General features: G+C 43.9%; 1 protein-coding gene across 1 annotated transcript in view; it reads left to right on the plus strand.

Annotated features, from left to right (window-relative positions):
* Positions 1-25,519, plus strand: part of LOC138467625 (formin-2-like) — a 629,879-nt gene that overhangs the window by 263,762 nt on the left and 340,598 nt on the right. Inside the window, exon 5 of the mRNA XM_069607785.1 lies at positions 15,432-17,017. Within this exon, the coding sequence (XP_069463886.1) occupies positions 15,432-17,017 (1,586 nt within the window). The remainder of the gene's footprint in view (positions 1-15,431; positions 17,018-25,519) is intronic.

A 25,519-nucleotide genomic window follows, 5' to 3' on the forward strand; every position in this document is an offset into this window, starting at 1 on the left:
CCTCTTCCTTGTCCCAGTACTCATTGGATTATGGGACATGTAGTCCCCAACAACAAAGTCAGTTCTTTTCCAGGTTTGTTTAACTTTAAGGGTGGGTTTTACTTCCCTTTCTTCCTTTCAGGTTATTTAAAATTAAAGCTTTTGAATTCATTAGTACAGGTAAAAATGATGTATTCAAGGCAACATTTCTAGATTCCTTTAAAGTATACCTTTGGGACTAAGGAAGCTGTTTATCCTGAATAACTTGAAATTAACTTTCCATTGGTAAGGCCTTTTCAGATGTTATAATAGTTGTGTCCAGAACCCCTATATTCTATATGTGGGTTAGGAACACTATAATGACAATAAGCGTTTACCTGTTTAGATAACCTGTACATGTTTTCCTTGTCACAGGATAAATACTGTGTCTCATCCCACGGGATCTCCTCACCACCCTGGGCCCTGTCTCCTCCCAGGTGATCCTCCCACAGTACACCTCGCCCAAGGTCAGGACCAGGAAGCGTCTGCCTTTCCCTGGCTACCTGCAGGAGACTTTTGGCAGGGTTTCAGTGAGGGATCCGTAGGATTCTTCACACTACCTTGTAAGATGGGGAAGAGAGAAAGGGTGCAAGCAAAACAGAAAGAGAGATTGAGAAAGGCACAAAGAGGCATGCATGGAGGGGGAAAACAAGACAAGGTGGCTGAAGTGATACAGAGTGGGAGATGAAAGAGATAGTGGGACTGTAACTGACTGAGGGACTGTGATTGAGGGAATGTAATAGCCAGATTATGGCTAGGATGGAGACTAGCACTGGGCAGAGGATAACAATCTAGAACTAGGATGAAGACTAGCTCTAGGACAAGGTGAGGGGCAAGGCATTAGAGTAAGGGACAAAAACATGTGATAAGAATGAAGGACTTCTACCGGGGACTAGAGTGAAATACTAGAACTAGGGACTTGATACTAAGGACGAGATACTAGTCATGAGGGACAAAAGACCAGGAACTAGGTGGCACATTCCAACCATATCCATAGAGCCCCAGGAATCAGGCCCTTACCTCCACCTGGGACTTGTAGTCTGGAGTGGAATGCAACACATCAGGGTCCCATTGTCCAGGAGAAGAAAACAAGGGTAGCTGAGGAGCCAGCTCTTTACTGGTCTCCCTAGCTAGAGTCAATAGAAACAGAGATTAACATTGGTGGGCTCTCCTAACATGTTACAATATGTTTCACAGCATATAGTAACTTAATGTACTTAAGTGATGGCTTAAAGCTAAGTTGACCCACTGATACCCACCCAAACCCTCATAATGGTTAATGTTTTAGGTGACAAGGCAAACCCCTGCAACTCTTGGGAAAACCATGCCCTTCAAAATGATGTTTCCTAATGATGGGGTTAATGGTAGGTAGGGTCAAAAATGGACAAGGATGTGCTAGCACTCTGGAGCATGGAAGCAAGAGGGTTGTCAGGATATGGAAAGTGCATTGCAGAAGCTGGGCCAGAAAAGGCTGGGGCAAGAGCAGCAGGGAAAAAGCAAGTGTGTGTGTGGGGGGGGGGGGGGGGTAAGGAGAGAGCACAGGCACAAAGCTAGAGACGAATGCGCAAACAAATGGAATTCAGATGGGCGAAGTGTAAAAATGCAAAACTGGAAGGACACACAACAGCATCAAAGAAGGGACGGAACCCTCATGCATGACCTGGACTACTGCAGACAAAGACCAGCTACCATAACACGATGCAGAGCAATACTCTCTTGCTTGTGTTGCCTTTTTAAATGCAGTTCTAACCAAGAAGTGTTAGTAGTCCTCTTTCCAATTTGCTCCATATGGTGATTCCGTGGGGGCCATCTTGGAATGATGTTTACTAAAAACCCTAATTAAATGATGATGCTCTCAACTATTTTAGTACACCCCCATGTGGATCTAGACCAAACTTTCCACTGTCGCTTTGCGTTTCTTCCTGCTAAATCCTGCTACTTCTTTCCTTGAATCCTAATAGTAGGATGTGTGAAAAGGCCCAGTGAGCAGCAACTATGATAATAGGAGGTGGACAAGTTACAAAAATAAGGACGACGATTATGGACAAGGACCAGAGACTAGGAAGAGGATGAGGGACTACGATGAGAAAGAAGAACAAAAGATTTGAACTAGAATGATGCGCTAGGAGTAGAGACTAGGATATAGGACCAGGGCAAACAACTAGGACAATAGATGAGGGCCTCAAACGATGGACTAGGCTGAGGACGAGGGTCTAGGACAAGGGACTGCAATGAGGACAAGGAACTATGATGAGGGATGAACACTACAACAAGGGACAAGGTTGAGTGGCTAAAATGCAAGACAAAGGCAAAAGACTAGGAGTGGGACGTCCTCAGGAATTTATCTAAACACTGGTAAAGTGACAGAGTGCCTTTAGATACATTTAGACAGCCACAGTTCCCCAGGTTACAGATGTTGGTGGCTATCATTTCTCTGAGAGGTCCGGTGTACTTGACTTCTCAGGGTATCTATCTGTTCAGCAGTCACAGCCAGGTATCCCATGGCAGTGGATCCTTATACCTCACTACTCTGATTTTCACACAGGGTCATGGTTTTACCTGAGAAATTTTGTTGTTAGTATGCCATCCAACACAACTTTGAAGTAATAGATCCAGATGCTGTGAGGGGGGAAGGACTCATGCTTTTTCATAGCGGACTCCAAAGAGCCTCCAGCACACAGGCTGCGTAACCCGACTCCCCAAGGGAAGAGCCCCCTCCTTTAACCATCAAAAACCAACGTAAAGCTGTTCTAAGTTCTAAGCAAACAGAACACACTACTACACTTATCCCTCCCTTTACGGCAAAACATATATGACAAACAGCATGACAATAACAAACAACAGGCTAATAACAGAACCCTTGAGAGCTTGGGGAGGAACTAGCATCTCTTCCAAACATAGTCCTTAAACTTGAAAAGGGGTACACTTGGTCTGGGTACGAGGGCATCAGCCGCCTCCTCCTCAAGGACAGTTTGTACACTATTTTCAGGCATGCTATTCTCAGACATCATCTCTTCTTCCTCCGCTTCTCTCACACTCCCCTGTGGCACACTCAGTTCCTCACCACAACTGCCATCTCTATGACTGCCAACCACAGACATCCTACTCCTTCCAGGCCATTTTGAACCTTCCCATTCCGCCCCAACACACGGACTCACCACAATGTACTCCCATGCCAACTCCACACAGCACCCTGCACCACAATCCTTTTCTTACTCCCCTGCAACCCATCATCCAAACCAACATAACCCGTTCCTACCTTTACCACTGTTCACGACAACATGTACACACTTGTGCCCTTGAGCAAAACCCTAGCATTCTTCACTCTGACCACATCTCCCACCTTCACTACAGGGGGGCTATTCACTCCGCATTCACGCCTCATCTGCTCTTGGCGAAACCAGCCCTTGCTAACACCTCTTCCATGTCCATACTAGTAACGGACCCACCACCTAGAGCCAAGGGTCTAAGTTTTGACCCCACCTTCTTGTCTCTCATGAGCTGAAAGGGAGAGTGTCCCATTAAAGTAGACAGGGTGTACCTGTACACCTTCAAAGCTTCTGAGACAACACTCTGCCAACCCAAACCATTTACAATTGCCAACTGGATCTCCCCCTTGACAATCCAGTTCATCCTTTCAACCAAACTGTTAGCCGAAGGATTATACAAAGCCATTCCTCTCGTCTGTCACAGTGCTACAAAGTACACCCTCTCTATGGAACACCTTCCTCAAGAACTCAATGACATTGTCTGTCGTTGCTGACTCCATGGCAGCCGCATCCAACCATCTTAAGTATATTTACCCAAAATCACAATGAAACTCAACTCTCCCCCTAATACATCCATAGGACCCATGATGTCCAAATCCAATTTCAACAACACCTCACCCAAAACCTCCACAGGGAACACAGGCTTGTTGCGTACAGCCTTACATTTGTCACTCGTGGCACACGCAGCACAATCTTTAACCAAAACCTCCACATTATCGTCCATACCCGGACACCAGTATGAGTCCTGCCACCTCCTTTTGGTCAAAGATCTTCCTAAATGGCCCTTATGTGCCAACTCTACCAATCTTGTACTCAGAGTCACGGGTGCTACCAACCTATCACTCCTGGTCACACCCCAAGGGCCTACCTTCAGCTCATCCAACACATGCATGTTTCTGCCCACCCCAGTGGGTTCTCTGCCGTTCCAACTGCCATGCAAGCCTGCTCTGTTCTAAGTTCTAACAGAAAACACTGCTACAAACTCCCTGACAATTTGTTTTTGGGTTGGCTCCTTCTCCTGTTACAGGACTCATTCTCATTATTGAATTTTGGGAGCTGAGCACCACCTCAGCTCCAAATAATGGGATGGCCACATTTGTACTTTTCCAGGAATAGTCCATGGATTTCAATAAGGAATCCAAACCTCATTTGCCCATCTGTCCAGATCTGGTACTGGCACTGTAGACATCAAATGCCATGACTGTATAAGGCAACGTCCATATCCCACTCACTCTCGCAGGACCTGACATAGGGCTGTTGGGCTCAGCATTGATTCTTACACATTGGTTCCCAGAAGGGGCACCAGGCTGCACTCTACTAGAATTACACATGATAGTCTGGACCCAAGCAATGGAGCCCACACAATGCGCAGTGTAAGGAACTTTGCACAGGGAACAGGGTACCTTTGGGGTACTGCTAGGATTGGTACCCCTGATGAGGCCTTTGATGGGGTTTCACAGGGGAAAGTGCGGTTAACCAGTCAGCACAAATGCAAACATTCAGGAGCTCTTTGCCTGAGGTGTAGTTTAGAACTTTTGTCCTCACCACCCCAGAAACCCAACAGCAGCCTTGTATGCCTAGGTATTGCCCCATAAGGTTAGATTTCGCCATGGGCAGCCTTATATGCAAGTTATTGTTTTATATGCCAACATACTCCAACCCTGTGAACACAGACTGTGACACGGATGCGCACCCATAAACACATGCACACCCTGGCAGTGGGCAAACATATACACCACCTCTCCTCCCCCTCTCTCAGCTGGATGGTGGCACTGTACTCCTCTATGTGTCAGACTACAAGCACTGTTCCATCAGCCAGTGATTTCTTTTCCTGGGCAAATGACCATCTCGCATCTGGGAAAGGAGGGCTTGGGTCATTGAAGCAGACAAAGTAGGTGTTGAACCTGGCCTGCTCAGAGAGCGTTTCAGCAGTAACTAACACCCAGTACCTATTTCAGCTCCCAGCTTCCTTATGATGGTCCAGCGGTTTGCCAGCTTGCCCTTCTAACAGGCCAATAGCAATGCCGCTCAATGTCCACAGGGCATTGTCTACCAGTGATTATCGAGAGTTAGTCATTCCAGTGCTTCATGGGCCTGTTTGTCACTGCCTCTGCATAATTCTCTCTGTGGTGGTTGGGGGAAGTACCACATGGTGATGTCAGTACCTGTGGAGGCTCCGGGATCTCTGCAGGATGCCAAGGTTGTGCACCAAAAAGACAGTCACTTCCACTGAGAACCCACAAAGGGAACCTTTCAGGCAGAGAACCCCGATCCCAGTCCACAGTCAATAAAGTATGTTGAAAGGTGTGCAAATAGTACCGTCACAGTGGTTCTTGTCTATCTGTAAGGTACGGGGACCGAATTAATCAAAATGTTCTTTAGAAAAAAGAACACCCAACCCATGGGCTTCCCGGAACCCTTCCAAGTATGGTACTCACATTGGATGGGTGTGGATTGGACTGAACGAAAGGTGTATGTTCCGGAGGAATTTACAAGAGGGTTGTTGCGTAGGAGGGATTTACAAGTTGGGTTGTGGCTTACGAGGGATGGATCAAGGGAGCATGAAGGTTGAAAAAGATAACCAAATTCCAAGGGGGAAACAAACTGAATTAACTGAACTGGGTCTTGTATGTAACATGGCATGGCAGAGGGGATACCTCTCTATGAGGCCCTGGTCTCCTGCTTGACCAAACATCTAAGTGCTTACTTGGTATTAGAGGCAATGGAGGTCAGAACAGGAATCACCAGCTAAAGGCAAGCCCAATGATAATATGAGGAAAGCATGTAGAGACCGGGGAATTCGGTGGTGCATGTTCACTTGAAACTGTGGCTGCGATGTCTGCTGATCAGACAAGCCTCCACGTTGATCACAGACCTTTGTGCCCTAAACGCTGGAAAGGGCTTGGCGGGTCTTCCTGTTCTTCGTCGCTCGTCTCCGGACCTGGCGCAATCCCAAGAGCCGCCATCTTGGGTGCAGGCGTCAAGCAAAGGAGCACCGATGCTGGAGATATTGCCTGCCTGGAACGGATCACAGAGTCGGGAGGGCTAGTGGAGCTGGCAGGTAACTGGTATTCCTCATAGGGGAACAATGCTGTGCCCCAGCACCTCAGGAATGGAGTGTATTTCACCAGACCTGTATCTCCTCTCCCATGCCTCCTACGTGGAATTCTCGGCATGTTTGTGTAGTGGCAAGTATCGAAGTAGACCACATACATGCATAGCTGGGCTGTTGCGATGAAGGCATTCAATCAATAGAAACAACAGTATCATGGATGGTTAAAGTTGGTGACACCAGCATAAGACAAGTGTTCACAGTCTGTGTGCACGGTCACTGATCAAAGTTAACTGAGTGGGTCTGACTAGTATGTGTTATCAGATGTAATTTTCTAGACAATACCACAGCACTAAAAAACCAACCAAGTATTTTGCAACACATCTAATTATCAAATACAGTATTACTGTTTCATGCCCTGGAATTCATGTAAAACGCATACCGAAGTTAAATTCAAACACAGCGGCCAGCCCTAATCTCCCTGAGTGGAAATTAATATCTTTTGCATGTTCTCCCCTTTATATGCATGTGTATCCACATGTATCGCGTGCTGCACATTCAAACAGCCTCCATGTGTCATGAGACATCAAGGCCCCTGTAGAACAGGAACTGTAACAGTTCCTCCTTCATCAATGAAGGATACAGGACAATGGCCCTCATTAGGACCCTGGCGGATTTATTCCGCCATCGGCGGACTTTTCCGCCATGGCGCAAAGTCCCTTTACGCCATGGCGGATGGCGGACTTACCGCCCCATTCCGAGGTCGGCGGGGCGGTAAGTCCCCATTGACCCATTTACCCTTCCCCATTCCCATTTCGGCCCCATAGGGCTCAATGGGAGTGGGGAAGGAGTTAATTACGCCACCGTAAATTACGGTGGCGTAATTAACACCAAGGTCCCATAGCGCCATGGATTTTTACGCCCGCAAAAAGCAGGCGGAAAAATGACCATGGCGCTATGGGAACTCGTAGTTGGCGGTAAGGGGTCGGCGCAGCTAACGCTGGCGCAAACCCCTTACCGCCAGGGTCCTAATGAGGGCCAATGAATGCTAATTTGTAACAATCCAATTAATTTCAGGACGGATGACACCACAAGTTGTTTATGGAGCTGAGATTGATTTTAGCTGAAGCCTCCCAATGCAGTCATAAAAACAGGCAGATTTTCTTTTTGCACAGCCTTTCCCAATCCCTTGTGAGTGGGCACATGCGAGGAAAGTTCCCTGGCTGCCCTTCTGCAACTCCCCAATCTCAGTTTTCCAGGTGCATGGGGCCAAAGGGGATCCACCAGAAATTGACAGTGGTTATTTCTGTCTGGTCCTGACTCAAGGCCAAATAGATGAACCAAAGTATGTCTAAGCCCGTGGTGAATGGATCCACCCCTCGGGCATATCAGTTCATAAACAACAAGGGTGTGTTTCAATAGATGGATCACTCAGAAAAGGCCAACTCGCGTTTCGGCTGGGAGGTCAATACTTTTTCATAGACCCTCTGCCTTCATCAGGGCCAAAGAACACAGCTTATCATGTGGGGCTGGAGGGGGGGGGGGGTTGTCAATAAAAGAATAACTTATCACTAAAAGGCTGTCAAATTCTGCATACTTCTGCATCACAGTGCATGTACACGGAGTCACAATTCTGCATGCTGTGCCCACCAGTGAGCATCCACTCTCATAAATACAACCGCACAGCATGTGCATGTGTCAAGCGACCAGTGTGGACCGCTTGACACCCCCCAAAGGTGCCCAATGCCAGTGGACCGTGTACCCCTCACTCCACCATGCGTGTCTGATAATGGTTCGGGTGAGCAGCAGTGGATCTGTGCAACAATGCAATATACTAGTGCCGTTCCGACCAGGTCACAAGAGCTGTCCAACACACTCTCCCTTCACAGTGTGTTGACACAATCTGGTTGGAGTGGTAAATGTCAAACGTAGACCTGTGTAAGGATCACATAGCATTATATAGCATTCTCTGCCTCTAATCCATTTCTGCATGTGCCAATCTGGAGATGTATTCCTTTTGTCACTTCACTTCAGTGTTCCTTGGGCTTCTCCTTAGTGAATAATACACCTAAACACTCTTGAGTTTGTGCCAGCGCAGATGGCTGCCCTGCACTATCTAGGGAGAGCCTGGGGTGCCCACAGGAAAGTCGCTCGAGGGAAGAGTGCCACGATCCTCACGTCAAGTGGGCACATCAATTGAGCTCGAGTTGCAATGGGCCCTTTCCCTAATGGTGGTATTTCTACACCTGGAGCAAATTGTGCTGTGAATCTTTTAGGAATGTTGTATTCCTTTCTGTATATGTTTATGTTTATATTCATTCTTATTCTACAATAATGTTTTGTTGATCCACTGTGGGGGTCATTTGACATGGGGCTGCGGGGTAAATGAAGGCTTTAAAGCCAGCATAGTGCTGTTACGCCTTAATTTACCACTCATGGCCATTTTCAATTACGTTCAAGGTGGAGACGGGGCACAGCGCGGCGTTAAGATCCCTGCCATGCTTTTCTTCTCCATCTTAACGGGTCATTTCATGCACTCCACTTCGTTTTACTTCTCTGCTATGAAAGTAATTGAAAATAAAGTGGAGTGGTAATCAAGGCGTAAAAGTATTATGCCTTTCTTTTTTTATGCCTTCATTTACTGCTCTGCCTTATGTAAAAGGTCTCTGGTATCAGGTAATATTATCCCCATATATATGGTCGCCGTAAATAATATCGCCGGGAAAAGGTCGTGGTGATATTATATGGGTGACCATATATATGGGGACAGGGGCAAAAAAAAAAAAAAAAGAAAATGAAAAAAATTAAGTTTGGGGGTTGCGGGGGTGTCCCCCGCATGTTCTATGCAATAATGTCGCCACAAAAAACGGCAATTTTTCGGCAATACTTTTGCATGGCGAGATGTTTGTGGCGACATTATTACATGGAACCAAGGTCCCCACATGGTTTTAATGTGATTTAATAGATACATATCTTTTTATTGTTGGCTTGATTTTAAAACATATTGCTAATACAATAATGCGTTAGTCTCTGAATGAGTAACCTAAACACTCTTGGGGCTGATTTACTAAGATAAAAAATTGTGTAAATTACCCTTGCACTAAAGAAAATGGCTTAAGTGCTACTTACACTATTTTTTGGAGTTTAGTAAATCACCCCTCTTGAATAAAGACAGGAGGCTTGGGGGTTTCGCTTCATTCCAGCCACAACTACTCTTGGTATTGTTTCCGATTGGCAGCACTGACTCTCGCCACGTGCGTGAACGTGATGAACGCAGACTGACATCAACAGCTCACCTGTTGTTTCTTCTCTCAAATCAAGATCCGTTAAAGTAATTCATATAAGTGCCCTCATCCTTTAAATTATGTTATAATCCCCTCAAGAAATCCTAGTTTAACACTGCAAACTAAAACATTTACACTACTAGTAGTTAGACTCTGAACATGTTCCAGCGGGTGGTGGGAGAGAAGGGGGAAACTGACCCTCATGATGTAAAAACTAATCTAGTCCCATGTACGCTTGGAAAATTGGGAATAACAAAGAATGCTGATGGGGGGAGGGGGAATTAAAGATGTGGATTGGGCATCTATAATCTCCTCCCTGTGGCAAAAACTGGTCCCGTGATAAGTGGACTGTTCCTGTAACTACCCGGGTAGGAGATTTCGCTAACTGTCAAATCTTGGAATACCCGAGGCAATGTCCATCTTCTTTCAAATTGGGAATGTGTGAATAACCTAAGACTTGTTAATTGCATCTGCCTTCAAGTGACGTGGCTGCCCCTATCTTAGATGGTTTTAGTGTATTTGTGCAGCCAGGGAAAGAAAGAACTGGTGGTAGATCTTCGGGGGGGGGGGGGGTCTGATGATTACAATCGATAACTCACTAGGTTTAAAGAGATCTCTGGGCAGAATTTGGAAGGTTGGGCTTGAGGGGCGTGGTTTGCAGCCCCTAGTGGGAAGGAAGACCAAACAACACACCTCTTTAGACTGGCATGCATGGCATAGAGGGATACGTTCCTCTTTGATTGACTATATTTTTGTTGATCTGTATTTTATGAACCTATGCCAGTCATTTGAGGTGATGAAAAATGATTGGTGTGATGACTCTATCTTGACGGCTTCCTTTGACCGGCCGGTCTGTATCAGGGAATTTCGGACTCAACCGCGAGTAATTGCTAATGTGGCTGGGAATGCTGTCAAATGGACACATTCATCTGTTGAACTCGAGGGTAAGGAACAATCTTGATTTATCCACCTATGAGTGGAAGATGAATTGCTTCAATACTAATGAATTCCAGAATCTTGTTGGGGGCCTGGTATCTGGTATTGGGGCAGGACCATGTAGTAAGCATAAAAAACAACCTAGGCATATCTATGGTTTTAATATGGAATTAGCAGAAGAAAAAAGGGTTATGAGAAGGGAAATTTGAATGATACAATGTACCAACTCTGAACAGGATACATGTAATGAGCTGACCAGAAAGGTCAGACAGTCCTATAGGAATTTCTGTAAATCCCGGAAACATCTCACTCTACAGCGAGATGCAGAATTGATGTTAGGGATTTTGATTAAATCTGAAGTCTGCTCGTTCTGGTACTTGGTCAATGGGTAAGACCCTAATTACGTTGTATCCATGCTGAACTCAATTTCTGAACAAGAGTTGGTGCAATTCTATGAGGACAGATTTGGGCACCCGCTGACCAATAGCCCGACAATAAATGAAATAACAGGAAATGCCACGTGGGATCCTCAGCTGGATCCATCCACTATTTACGGTCTAATTTCAAGATGCAAGTCATCTCGTGCCTCATGCCCTAATGGTCTCACAAATAACACCTTTAAAGGAGACCGTAATTTGTGGAGGACCCCCTTGTATTTGGAGTTTAAGGACATCATTTCTACCGGGATCGCTCCGAGCTCCTGGAATACGGCACATGTGGTCCCTATCTTCAAGTGTGGGGGCAGGACAGATCCCAGTAACTATCGACCAATCTCTCTTATCGATGCCGATTGTAAAATCTTTTCGGCATTCCTGCTCTCACACTTGGAGGACTGAGCTACCACTTATCACCCGTTGGCCCAATTCCAGACAGGCTTCAGGAAGGGACATTCCAAAAACATTAACGGCTTGGCATTCAAGTGTGTGCAGGAAGAGGCTTGGCTTCAAATTAAGGGCTGTACTTATATGGCCTCGATCGATCTAACTGCCGCATTTGACTGCATCGACCGTGGCAGATTATCGTCCAAACTTGCCAAATGGGGGTTGCCTGATGGGCTGTTAAGACTCATTAGCGGTGTGTACGAAAACTGGCATACAGATCCGCTTAAGTCAAAAGGGGGACATCTCTAGGAGAGTACGATCCTACCGGGGGGTGAGGCAAGGGTGCGTCCTGGCCCCTTGGTTATTTAATCAGTACTTCTCTGATGTAATACAATCGCTGGCTAAAGAGGGACTGGTTGCCACAAAGATCAGTAAGGAAAAAATTGTATGTCTAATATATGCAGATGACGTACTGATTTTTGACTGCACTAAAGTTGGGCTGCAAATATCTCTAAACAACTTTGAGAACTATGCCAATGACAATGGGCCAATTATCAACCCAACTAAAACTAAGATTCTTGCCTTTAAGAAAGCAAAAGGGATGACGAAAGGACCTGTATGCACCATTGGCGGCATGCCTCTGAAATTATCGGATTCAGTTCGGTATCTGGGCTTCTATTTCTCTGCCTGTAAAAGCCCTAAAATAGCTAATGAGATCCTGCTGGACACGGCTAAACATTTAGAAGCTCAGATTATGAGAATTGACCGAAGGTTTGGCAGATTCTCCCTCAATCCCTCAATGATGTTCTCCGAAGGCAGAATTGTGCCTAAATTGACCTATGGTTTAGAATTAAGATCTGATAATTTGTGTAAAATCCTCAGCAGAATTGAGGGAAAAATCTGGAGGAGAATCCTTGGAGTGCCTAACTCGATTCCGATCTCAGCCATCCGTTTTGAGCTGAGCATGGTGTCGCTGTGGGAACGGGCACAATGGGCCTCCCTTGTTCTCTACTCAAAAATCAGTGCGCCCATCCCCGATTCCCTATACCAACTAATGAGTAGAAATCTTGGCCATTCATCTGTGTTAATGGCCTTTCGAACTCGGTCTGAATGTATCTTAAATGAGATTCATGTGTCTGTGGAAACGCTGATCTCGAACCCTACTAAGGCTAAGTGAGCCTTATTTGACTATGATTGGTCTCAGAATACCAATACATTTCACTCTTATCCATTTATGAGCCACCTGACGCATGAGCACAGACAAAGAGGAACTCTGACTAGGATCCTGTTACAATTTCCTAATCGTCACTACAGGGGTATCCTACTAAGGGTGAGGTGGAACTTACTACCAACTAGGGCAGTCCAGCTTAGGAGATCGCTTATCACGGCAGAGTCAGCTACTTGTAGGTTCTGTATGGCAAAACTGGAAACCTTAAGGCATCTAGTACTTGAACGCTTCCCAGTACAGGGCTTAAGAAACCAATATCTGGGGCCACTTGCAATGAATCCATTCCTCTATGATGAAGATATGATATGGAAACATTGTCTTGAATTTTAATATCCGGGAAGAGTTGGCCCTGGCTGGTTTCATCAAATCACAGAATTTGTAGACCTGGTAAACTGATGATACCTGGCAGGGGATGGATTTCATTTCAGTTTTATTTAACTTCATGCGATCTGCAAAATTTGGACTTATTCCGAATGTATTTATTTTATTTGAATTGTCTGTGGATTCACTGTCTCTAGACTACAACTATTAGTATTTAAAATCTGATGTGAATGTAATTGTTGATCTTTTTTTATATGCTGCTCTATTTGTGGTATTACTAACTGCTGTGTGCACACTGAACCAATCCAATGAATTGACCTTGACGGAGAACATCTGTTGATGTATTGGACTTAAATCGATTACCCTTCTCTTAATCTATTTTGTTTTCCTGTTTGGTAACTATGTGTGTACTATTTTAATTTTCTCTTAGCATCTTCTTTTAATTATGTGTATTATGTGATTACTTGAAATTGTTTTTTGTAAAGGTTTGAACTAACCAAATGTAATTAAAAAAAAAAAAAAAGTTCCAAATTCTCCCAAGAAAATGTTAAACCTTACATATTTGTTACAGCAAATGTATTTAAATGTTTATGGAAACTGGTAAAAAAAAAAGGTTCTGTGTGACGAGGCTCATTCGTGTGACGAAGCTCATTCTGAACGGTCAGGACTGCACCCCGCAGTATACAATGACCAATACCGCATGCAGCGGCCCAGGTTCCTCGGTACCTGCTCGTGGGGCATGCCTGTCTCTGCTGTATACTGTGGAAAGTAATGGGGAGTCATGCATGGCATGTGTCCAGGGACGCTGTCCAGTCAATTGGTCGACAGCAAACTGGTCGACTGCAATTTGGTCGACACCATTTGGTCGAATGCCAAATGGTCGAATTTTTTTTTTTAATATATATATATATGTGTTTTGTGGGTTTTCGTGTGGGAAAAAAAAAAAGAAAAAAAGGGGGTTGGGGGGGGACCCCCCCAAAAAAAAACAAAAAAGGGGTAAACAAAAAAAAAAAAAGAATTCGACCATTTGGCATTCAACCAAATGGTGTCGACCAGTTGTCCTGTCGACCAAATGTTTTCGACCAATTGACTGGTAACCTCCAGGGACTAATTCAATAATGGGTGCGTCCACACACATCTCCGCCGTGTGCATTAACATGAGCATGCACAGTCTGTAGATGTGCTGTAGTGGCCACCATTTCAGATTGCACTTGATTGTAGCTGGCAGGGCAGAGCCTCCCATAATCGGGCAAATGTGCATGCATCATTGCATGAAGTGCCACATGCGTGTACATGGTTTCTGTATTCAGGGTTAGGCATGCTGCGTCCTGGTGCACAGAATATGTGGTAAATTTGTAGGTAGAGTTGTCTTGCCTGGACATTAACTCTGAACACCACGCTCAGAATGAGTCTAGACATGAGAGAAATATCATGTAAACTCCAAACAGTACATCATTAGTTGAGCTTCCCTTTGCACCTACATTTACCTTTGCCTCCATTTTGAAAAGTAGAACACTGTCCAGCAATTCTATTTAATTAGTGGCAATGTGGAATTTAAAAACACTGCATTGACCCATGCTCTTTTTTACTGTATTCCTGATGCAGGTCCGGCTACTCGTACCCAACTACCCATTAGTTTAACTTTCTTAAAATCTTTCTTAATTTCTTAAAATCTTCATCCTATTACAAAATGGTGTCCCCACACCAACAGTTCACCTGTCCTGATTTTCAGTATGTTTTTCAGTATAGATGAGGCACCTGAAAACTGTCTTAAGTTTTGATTATCTTTTTTTATTATTGTGACATTGTTTATTATTAGAACCTTTCACAAAACACTCCATATAAAAAGTCATAACATTCTCAGATAGTATACAACAATACATTATCCAATGCACACAATTCACACTGACTATTCGACGTAGGACCCTGATAGTGCAATTCTTTGATTATCTGTGAAACGCGCCTCCTGCTTTGATTTTAAAAGTGTACATTTTAAATATGTGCACAACACAAAGCTCGCAGAGGGTACCTACACCTATCGGTGATACGTATAACATAATCCCAACAAGCGTACACCCAGAGATGGAGTAAACAAAACATAAACATAGATGGACATCGAAAACCCTCTGCCTCTCTTTGAGAGTGTTTTCCAGACATGCACCCCATGTGACTAAAGGGGATCGTTATCTGTCACTCAAAATTACCAATGTGGACCTTTCCAAATTCCCAAGTATTTTCTGGCCTAAATTCTGCAATGCAATGTAATATTATTTCAGAGAGGTGGGGGATGTTAGCATTTTGGGGAGAATGTAGATTGACCCGGAATTGAAGGATTAGCAAGATCATTGTTTAGCCCCAACAGAAAGGTGAAATGTAGAATCAACCCCCTTGTGTACGGCTTGTGTATTACTTCTCTGCATTGCCCATTAGAATTAGAACTTTTCTGTTGTTAAGTCCGAAGTGTGCAACCTCACTTGTGACATGCTTTCTTTTCTTTTAAAGGAGGAGGATGAGTTGGGAAGTGTGGTGTTCAAGGAAGAGCATGCCAATGTAATTCAGCAATTGGAACAAACAATTGAAGATCTCAGGACGAAAATAACAGAACTAGAAAAACAGTCTTTACCAATGGATATGGTCCGAAGAACAATAGAACTGGGGATTCAGTGTGAGGCTGTTTCGCGCTCAGGCTCGACGCATGCTGATCTACATAAAGTTGACTTAAATGTCCCGCCCAAAAGTATTTTGCAAGTAAAATCTGTACAGACATCGCCAACAGAAGAATGTGTTTCGCAAAAAGTGCCTTCTGCTGATACACTGCCACAGCCACCACCCACGCTTGATGGGAATTTCGGGGCAGAATCGGCTTTGGAATTGCCTACTCTCCAACCTCAAACTCATTTGACTTACTGCTCTGAAATAGCTGTAGTTCTATCACCAAAACAAACCTTGTTGAAGCAATACTTGGGTCATTCTGTTGAAACTATGCACCACGAGGTCCCTGTCCAAGCATCACTTGCAGGATCGGAGGTAGAAACAGTATTTTCATCTTCAGCGCCTTCATTGTTACCATGTCCTTCTACATCAAGTGCAGAAATGGAACATGTTGTTCTGCATAACCATGAGCCAATACCCAATGTGTCAACTCCCAGTTCTTCCATTACATTAGAGGACAGTTGTAGCATATCTCCTCCTCCAATTCAATCTGGCATAAGTTCCTCTTCAGCTCTACTGCCTGGAGTAGAAGTTATTTCTCCTCCACCTGCACCACCTCTGCCTGACCAAGAAACTTTACCTCTGTTGCCTTGTACGGGATTCCCTCCTCCACCACCTCCACCGCCTTTGCCCGGTACTGAGTTGCATCTAGTTCCATTGACTCACCATGAGATGGGAGTGCCCATTGCCCCACCGTTACCATTTGCTTGTCAGTCTACCTCAATGCCTCCTCCACCGCCCCCTCCCCCACCTCCTCCACTTCCACCAGCATTACCTGGTATGCCGATTTCAGCTTCCTCTCTTTACCCATCAGTTTTAGACATTCCTCCCCCTCCTGCTCCACCTCCATTACCTGGTGTATGGATTCCTGCTCCGCCTCCTCCTCCTCCTCCTTGTCCACCCTTGCCAGACTCTGGGGTTCCTGTTCCTCCTCCTCCACCACCCCCTTGCCCACCATTACCAGGCTCTACTGTTTTTCCTCCTCCTCCACCTCCACCACCATTGCCAGGCTCTCAAGTTCCACTTCCCCCTCCACCTCCTCCTTTGCCTTGTTTTGGGGTACCGCCGCCACCTCCACCACCACCGTTGCCAGGTCAGACTTCTGTACCACCTATGCCGCCGCCACCCCCTCCACCTCCACCGTTGCCTGGATTGGGCAGTGGACCACCACCGCCGCCACCACCCCCTCCAGCACCCGGTTTAAACTCTGCAGCTTGTCCTTATCCAGGTAGTGGAACAATTGGTCCCCCATTGCCTGGATGTTTGTTTGCCATTGGGATGCAGCAGCAGGACTGTGGGAGTAGAAAAAAGCCAATCGAACCATGTCGTCCAATGAAACCTCTCTACTGGACAAGAATACAGCTTCATAGTAAAAGGTACGTTTTCCTTTGATATTTGACCAATGAGTTTTTAATTTTTACCATGGAAAAGCTGTTATGCTTATGCTTATGTTGCAATTCCTTTCAGTGGTCTCAAGTCACGGTTAAGCTACGTTTCATTGAATTTTATTGTGGAGTTGACTCGTCGTCTCCCCTCCAAACGGTGCACTAACAAAAGCATCAGATATACCTGAAATTTGTTCTGAGGAGTAAAGAATACATGCAAGAAAATATTTTGTCAAGGTAGTGGGTGTTTCTTGTTCACATAAATAGTTCATCAGGATTGGACTGCACCGAAAGAACCTCTTCTGCCCACTCTGACAACCATTTGCATCGCACACTTCAGTATAGTGTTTACGCCATGACCGCATGACATGTATAAGCCCATAGTGTTCTACTCTATGTGTGGCAGCCCAACATTGCTTTATCCCAACTTTACATGTTTCTCTGAGTAGCCTCTGTGTACATGATTGAAGCAATGGTCCAAAAGAGGATGTCGTTATTTATTTAAAAGATCTCCTTTTAGGTAGCTATTTATTGTGTTTTAATGCAAGGTATTTGGACTGCTCATTCGGTAGTGATGATTTGAACACGTCAAGTGATATGTCAGGGTTAATACTTACCACAATCCACTTTTCACAAAGTTTATTTTAAAAAGCTTACAATTGATTTGAAAATCTAACACTCTAATACAATCAAAAATAACTGATTGGACTAAAAACAGTATTTTTCCGTTAGAAGGAATTAATTTTCCATGACAGTCTAAAATGCAGTCCGTGCCCTTCATTTTGCCATTAATAATGCCAGACCGTATCCGTTATTTAACCCATTTATTATGAACAACAGCAAAATCAGCATGGTTCTGTCCATCACCCAAACAACAGTCGAAAGTTGATTTGACAGCTTATCATTTCTCTCTAAATAGTAAAGAGCCATGTTCTTTCAACATTACCTTTGATTTGCCAATGTTAAAAGCCTTATTTTGTTTAACAAGGGAACACATTTATCAAGCATCCAGTTATGACCAATGCCATATCGAACCTCTGATCTTTGGCAGAGCTGGAAGTCCGGTAAAAACAAGTGGCCTTGAATAATAGAAGGTTTGGGAGCTTGTTTGCAAATGCAATATGTTTGGTCTCTAACCTAACCATAATAAAAGGGGTTGTCCCATAAACCACAAAAATTCAGGAGGGGTAGGAAGAGGAGGAAAACTACATTAACAACAGAAAATATTTTTGGTGGAATTAATCAAATTTCCATATATTTATCAATCAGCTGAATATTAAAACGTCTACGTTTTTGATTAGATTTCAGCATTCTCACAGAGTCCTAAAAAACTCCTTCTTATTAATAGTACAAAAACCTTAAGGAAATAATAAAATACTATACAATTGAATTGACACGTAATCTAAAAATGACCATTACACAGGTGAAATCACATTCTTAAATCATGTTGCCACGTGTATCCAAACTCTTCAAACATAAATTGTCTTCATAGTAGAACCTATAGGTGGATCATGATACATGCATGGTCTCTATAATCTCCCAACTGGCAATAATGCTACACCTAAGATTTATAGGTCACAAGTTTATCAACGATGGTGGGAACACTTAAAAAAACTGTTTAGACGGAGTGCCTAGCATGTATAGGCCACGTCTTCCTCAGGAAAAGTACTGCCCTAATCAAAAAACAACAAAAAATCATAATGAGTTAAGAATGCTAATCTGTATTGATCACTACTACTTAATTGGCGTATTTACTTAATTGAGGTGCAAACAATCAAATCATAGCAGCATCCATCAATTAGTGAAAAAGTGCAATAATTTAATTATGCAGCCCACACTTCAGCATAATGTGACATATAGCGCTTCACCTGTTTGCAGAGAATCTAAATATTGACCAACAGTAGGCCAACTCCTTATTTGGCAAAAGCTGTAATTGAAAAAATCAATTCTTGAATAAACAGCATACCTACATAGAATCGCCAACTGACCAAGTACTGCTGTTTTGGAATGCTGCATGCAAGTCAATTGAAAATCACCTCTGGTATCTTTTCGTAACATAACTACATGGTTTTGGTTGAAGTTTTACAGATGCACTCTACTGCGTGAGCACATAAACTGAGTGCCCTGTAGACGATGGCTTTTGAAGAACATGTCTCAGTGTAGATGCTGGACTTGTTAGATGCTGCCAAAGAGTAAATTAAATGATGGTATCCTTGCCTAACCAAACTGTGATGTAAGGATATCTGTGAAAACTGAGAGATAATATAGCTAAAGTAATATGGGAAAACCAATTTAAATTTCAGAAAATGCTTTTTGATATATGTGGTGTAGATGATTTACTGATGTGATTTCACCTGTGTTAGGGTAACGTTTAGATTATGTGTCAATGTTTCTGTATAGTTTTTAATTAGTTTCCTAAAGCTTTTGTACTATTAATAAAAATAGGTTACTTTTTTTTTAGCATTTTCTGAGTTTAACTTTGAGCCTTAGAGTGGAGACATACATTAACAACAACAAATATTTTTTGTGGAATCGTCATCAGCTTAGAATCATCAGTTAATTCATAAATATATAGAAATGTGATTAATTCCACAAAAAATATGTGTTGTTGTTAATGTTCTCCACTTTAAGGCTGAAAGGTAAACTATCCCAGGGAATGGACCCTTCAACCGAAAAAGTTACCTCTCCTATCCTCTCAAGCTGGAGGCAGAGCACCTTGAAAAGTCCTGATTTACACAAGTGTAGTTCACACAATGTGATATCATTAGTACATTGTTGGGCAAGTTATTGAGGGTGTGTGGGTCAGAGAGCCAACCTGAAATTGAATTTTGGCCCTCACTGGAATCCAGTGACTGTCTTGACAGGCAGCAGAGATTTGACCCCTCTTTTTTAGCCCTTTTGCTTGGCCATGTTCTGGGCCACCTGGAGACGGGTAAGTAGGGATTGGTGGGTCTTAACAGTACATGATTGCCACACATAGAACAGTTACGTTGTAGGTCACAGCAATAGAGGTTACACTTGCATAGAGGAGGCACTGCATGGGATGGAACAGTGCAAGCACCCCCACACTGAAAAAAAGGGCCTCAGCAATGCAAGCGACACTTGCGCAGAACGGGCACAGCTTAGTCCTCAGCAGTCCACTTTCCCATCACAAAGATCATGGGCTTCAGTGAGCTAAGCTCCCGCTCACATAGACAAGGTACAGGATAACCACATCAGTGGAAGCACCACCCACATAGAACAGGAACAGTTAACTGCCTCTGCAGTGCAAGCTCTTCACAGATAGAACCGATATAGCATTGCTAGCGACTAGTCCGAATAAGTAGGCTAACTCTGCTTCTAGAATCGAAAATCTTCACGTACTAGTATTTGAAAAACTCCACGTAGTAGAAATGTAGTAAACCGTAATAAGAAGGAATTCAACTTTAGAACAACAAATGATTTGTGGGCCAATTTATGGCTACCCTAAAGCTGGTTCACTTCCTAAAGAATGCTGCGGGATGTAATGTTAATGTTATGCAGGAGGCTAAGTCACTCAGTACACCCATCATTATTCCTCTACAAAGGTCAGCACATTTGATCTCTTCTGTAAACAATAGCAAAGCAAACAAGACTTGTATTATGTGTTTTGAGGTTTGATGGCAGAATTGTCTGATCTCATGGTGAAATGTTGTTGTTGACTGTACACAGCCGTACATTCTTTAGAGGTCGGTAAACTGACTATTGACCGAGGTAATAATGACAGTGCTCAGAAGTTGGAGGAACCCTACATGAAGCGCTACATGAAAAACATTAAATACCTTTCTATATTACCTCTGCAGGGACATGTTTTGCTGAGTTTCTATTTCAGTTGCAAATGTAACCATTTCATTTTTGTGTGTGTTGGCTGCGCTTGCACCGACTGGAGAGTCTGGCTTTTGAATGTTTTACTTGTTATCTCAAAGAGGTTGTGACCCCCTGTGATGTGTTTAATGACAATCACTCACCCCTGAGAATAGGCCTTGCTGCCGCCGACCATTTATAGGACAATTTACCGCATTGACCCCAAGTTCAGATTGAGTGGATGCTTAACTAGACATTGCATATTCATCCGTGCCCCAGATAAGGTTTTCAGTATTTTACTCAATGGGGTTTATAGCATGTTTGGCAGTAAAGGAGTGGTAAATCTGCCATTTTACCACTAAAATCATTTACTGTTACTTTCACTCAGCCCGTGGCATTACCAGAGATAGTACAATGGTGTACATCCCCATTTTTGGAGTACAGAGGACACCATGGGGGTTTTGGCAGGTTTACCACAAGCGTTATTACTGCACAGTAAATCATCACATTTTTGGAGGTGAAAAGAAGGCTTCACCTCCAGCTTTTAGCTTCCCGAAGGTGAGTCCTCCACTTTACCTACAAACTAATTTTGTTACTGACAGAAATCTGGCTGTAACAGAATTACCATCAATTTCTTATTGCATCGCCGAACTTGTAATGAGGCCCAACTGTCTTTATAATTAGACTGTAAATTAAATTGTAAGAGTAAAAAGGATTTACCTCCGCAAGAAAAAGAAGTTTGCGACAGCTAACCAAAATATGACTAAACTTATAAATGAATAGAGCATATTAGAAACAAAACAGAGCTGTCTAGCAAAGAGGCCTGGCTTCAAACTATGTATTACATTTGCTGAAAACGTTCTCTTACACATTCATTTAAATAAACACACCACGCAGGTTCATATTGATGATAAATGCACACAAGAAAGGAACTCCTAAAAATACTTTTGATCAAGGCAAGCATGCAGTGACTGAAAAAAGCACAATTTGTTATAAAGGATACTTTCAATTGTAACTATGTTTTCCATGCTATTACCGATAAAATCCTAAAATGCTAGAAAAATAAATATCCAAGCATAATACTACTACCCACGAGCATCTTCAGACACAAAACAAAGCAGAAGCTGAACAGAAAGCAACCATTCCCTATCTCACTGTGTGCTGTTTCTTTCTGACAGTCAGTGCACACAGATGAAAGAAAAAATGCAAAGTCACCTTGCCTATGAACTGCCCACAGCTTTCAGCTGGTGCGTAAATGTACGCATGGAAAAATAAAAGATGTTATGTATATACAAGATTCTAAATTCTAAAAGGGCCTGGTACGACACTTATCTGGAGGCCTCCCTACAGACCTACAGTGCCCATGTAGAAATTGGGTCAATAGGAAATTCTGTTGGTTGAGGGTCTTTGAAGTCCTTAGCAAGGACTTTGACCCCAGAGAACTGGTGAAGTAAGAGGTGATCCTCTGGTAATGGGAAGATTCCAATCTAGTAGAAGTGGGAAGCGAAGCGCCAGGGAGAAAAGTACCTGCATCAGTCATTTGAAAACTGAATCTCTCAATATTAACGTTAACCAATCTTTGAAAGAAATCAAAGAAGGGGAGGTGGCTCCAAGATGGTAGTGGGGGCATACGAATCACTGAAGATACTTAAAAGCCAAACGATATTCAAATCAAGGGTTTACAAAAGTTCTAATGTGTGGCCCTTGAAATGGTTGGGTTAATAGATCATTGGTTTTAGACTCAGAGCACCAGTCGTCAATATGAAAGGTGAAAAGAGAGTCAGCTGGTACAGCGACCCACCTTTTAAAGTCATCTCCAAACCAACACATGTAGTACTACGAGAGAGTTGGCAGTTATAAAGTTAAAAAGAGATGGAATAAAGGTACATTTTTGCCTAGAGGATGACAAAAGTAAAAACTGAGGGAGATAAGACTGGATCCATACATTACTAGCATAACTACATGACCCTCTCAGGGTGGAGTGGAGAGTGGTTCCATTCCTGAGGCAGTGTACACATTGTCAATCAGAATTGTGGTCCCTCTGCCTATCTGACCAGTTACTCTATGTGCCCTAAATATAGAAATATCAGAGGGCATTAGGTTCCTCATAAACCAATTGGAATGTTCATGCAGCCATGTTTCCATTAAGAAGATAAATCCCAATTTGAAAAGAGATGAAGTGACTAATGTCGGGAGCAGGTTTGATGACTGATCTTACGTAGATCAGTACTCCCTTGGTATCAAACCTTTGCAAGGGTTTGTGGAGTGGATGTTTGAGGATACCGAGATTCTTAATATCGGTTAACACAGTTCTGGTTCATCAAATTATTTCCACCTCTTTTGGTATTAGTACTGGGACAAGTTTCGATTAGCCTATAATGAGTTCCTCTCGTTTCTCTGTTTATCCTGTTCCCCATATTACCTTCTGTGTTCTTGTGCAATGTTGCTGGTACCTATAGAATGTTGGACTCTCTTTTGCATTCTTGAGGGCTCTATGGCTTACTTTCCACAGTGTCTCTCCCATCTGTGTTTCGTTCTTGCTTTTGGCATATAACTGGTGCTGTGACCCGGATCAGGAGGTGGTTCCTTCCCGCTGGTGGTATCGGCATCGTTGTACAAGAGGGCTGTCCACCACGATTGCTTTCTGGTCAAGCCACCACCAAAACTCTCTGTTCCTCCTTCCTTGGATTTCCCCAGCTCTTGCACAGGCTCTGAGTTGGAGCTGCTCAGCCTTATGCATGCTCTGCATTCTGTGACGGCACACCTCCTTCCACTCTGCTGTGTACAGAGAGCTTCCCCTGGTTCTCTCAGTCTCTTGCTCTCTCTTGGCTTTCTGCCCTTTCTCGGCTCTCCGCCCTCTCTCCTCACAATTTCTCGCTGGTCCTTTGGCATCTCAACCCTGCATAGTACATTGGAGACTTGGATTTAAAGGGACAGCCTCAGTTTCTGGTTATTGATAATATAGGTTAACTTTATCTTCAGGAAACTGATAATATTCAGGTGTATTATACAAGTCCATGTAGGTCATCACTTGGATGCCTCAGGGAGTTCCTCATGGGAACGGGAATCCTTCTCCCCAAAGGGGGAGTCTGTCTATGTGTGGTCCCACTTGCCTTGACCAATAAGGAGGGTTTTGTGGAGCAGGCTCAACCCCCTAGCCCCAAGGGGCGGGGAATGCCTTGGAGAGAAGGGACGAATTCCCTCAATTAATCACATACCCCTCCCCTTATTGCTGTGACTTCTCTTTCTTTACTGAAAGGGAACCAGATCAAGAAATAAACATTCCCTTGTTATGTCATAGGAATTTGAAGAGCGCAGTGTTGACCGAGGGCATCTTGGCACGGACCAGATAGGAGAACCGAAAGGGAGAAAACTAGTAGCAGAAGAGTTTGAAAAGGTAAGTTTTTAGCGCACAACGAAAAGATTAATGACCCTCACTTTGACGCAAAACATATGGTAGGGTGTGCCATGCTTTTGATGCAGCCAGAGAGAAGGCGTGTCCACCAACCCGGGAGAGCTTGGCCCGGGTAATTTGGATGGTCAGAGAAGTTGGAGAGCAGAGTGCTCTAGGTGGAATACAGGGGAGAAATGTAGCTTGGGGATATTCAGCTCCTGTTTGTAGAAGGCTTTATGCACAATACAAAGAGACTTGAACAGCACCCTCTTCTCAACCGGAAGCCAGTGCAGTTGACGAAGAATAGGATGTGAGCACCATAGGGAGGGTGGGTAACAGCTCCAGCAGCCATGTTTTGTAGTAACTGAAGTCGGCATAATAAATATGTAGGTTGTGCCAAATAGAGCGCATTGCAGTAGTCAATGCCGCTCATTACCAAAGAGGAGACTACAGGAGCATGAAAATGTGAAGGGATAGTTTTATCAGCATTTAACTTCAGTCATTTACTGGACATCCATTCGCCCACAGCCTCCAAGTAGCCCCTAAGCTGAACGACAGTGTCGGAGCAGGAAACATCGAGCCGAAGGAGGATCTGTGTGTCGTCGGCATAGGTGTAGCATAGAAAGCTGTGAGACTGGATAATACCCAGAAGAGGCTGAAAATAGACGTTGAAGAGAATAGGGGATACTGTGAAGTCTAGAGGGACTCCGCACGACAGGAGGGTGGTTTGGATTTGAAAGGGAACAAAGAGACCGATTGGGATTGTTCTGAGAGGAAGGAGGTGAACCACTTGAGCACTGTGCCAGATAGGCCAGCAGAGGCGAGGCGAGCAACCAGGGTGGGGTTGTCAATGGTGTCAAAGGCAGCTGATAGATCTAAAATAATCAGTGCTCCAACCCCACCCTGGTCCACCAACCATGCCAGATCCTCTACCACCTCAACAAGCACTGACTCAGTTCCTCTACCGGGGCGAAACCCAGACTGAAAAGGATCAAAAAAGTGAGACGATTCTAGAAAATCCCCAAGAAGTGGGGAAATAAGAGACTCAAGCACCTTCATAGTGAACAGTAGAAGAGAAATAGGACAGAAATGTGAAAAGACTGCAGGGTCCAGAGATGGCTTCTTCAGTAGGGGAGTCACCAGAGCGTGTTTTAGATGATTGTTCTTGACCTTTCTGATGTACGACCATGAAACAGAATGGTTGGAGATCCAAGAACCACCTCATTACTTGGGGATTGGTGCCCTTTCTCAAACTCATCCATGTAATTGGGGAGTGG

Source organism: Ambystoma mexicanum, chromosome 4q, assembly GCF_040938575.1.
Source record: "Ambystoma mexicanum isolate Mex_15411 chromosome 4q, UKY_AmexF1_1, whole genome shotgun sequence".
In the NCBI taxonomy this organism is placed as follows: Eukaryota; Metazoa; Chordata; class Amphibia; order Caudata; family Ambystomatidae; genus Ambystoma; species Ambystoma mexicanum.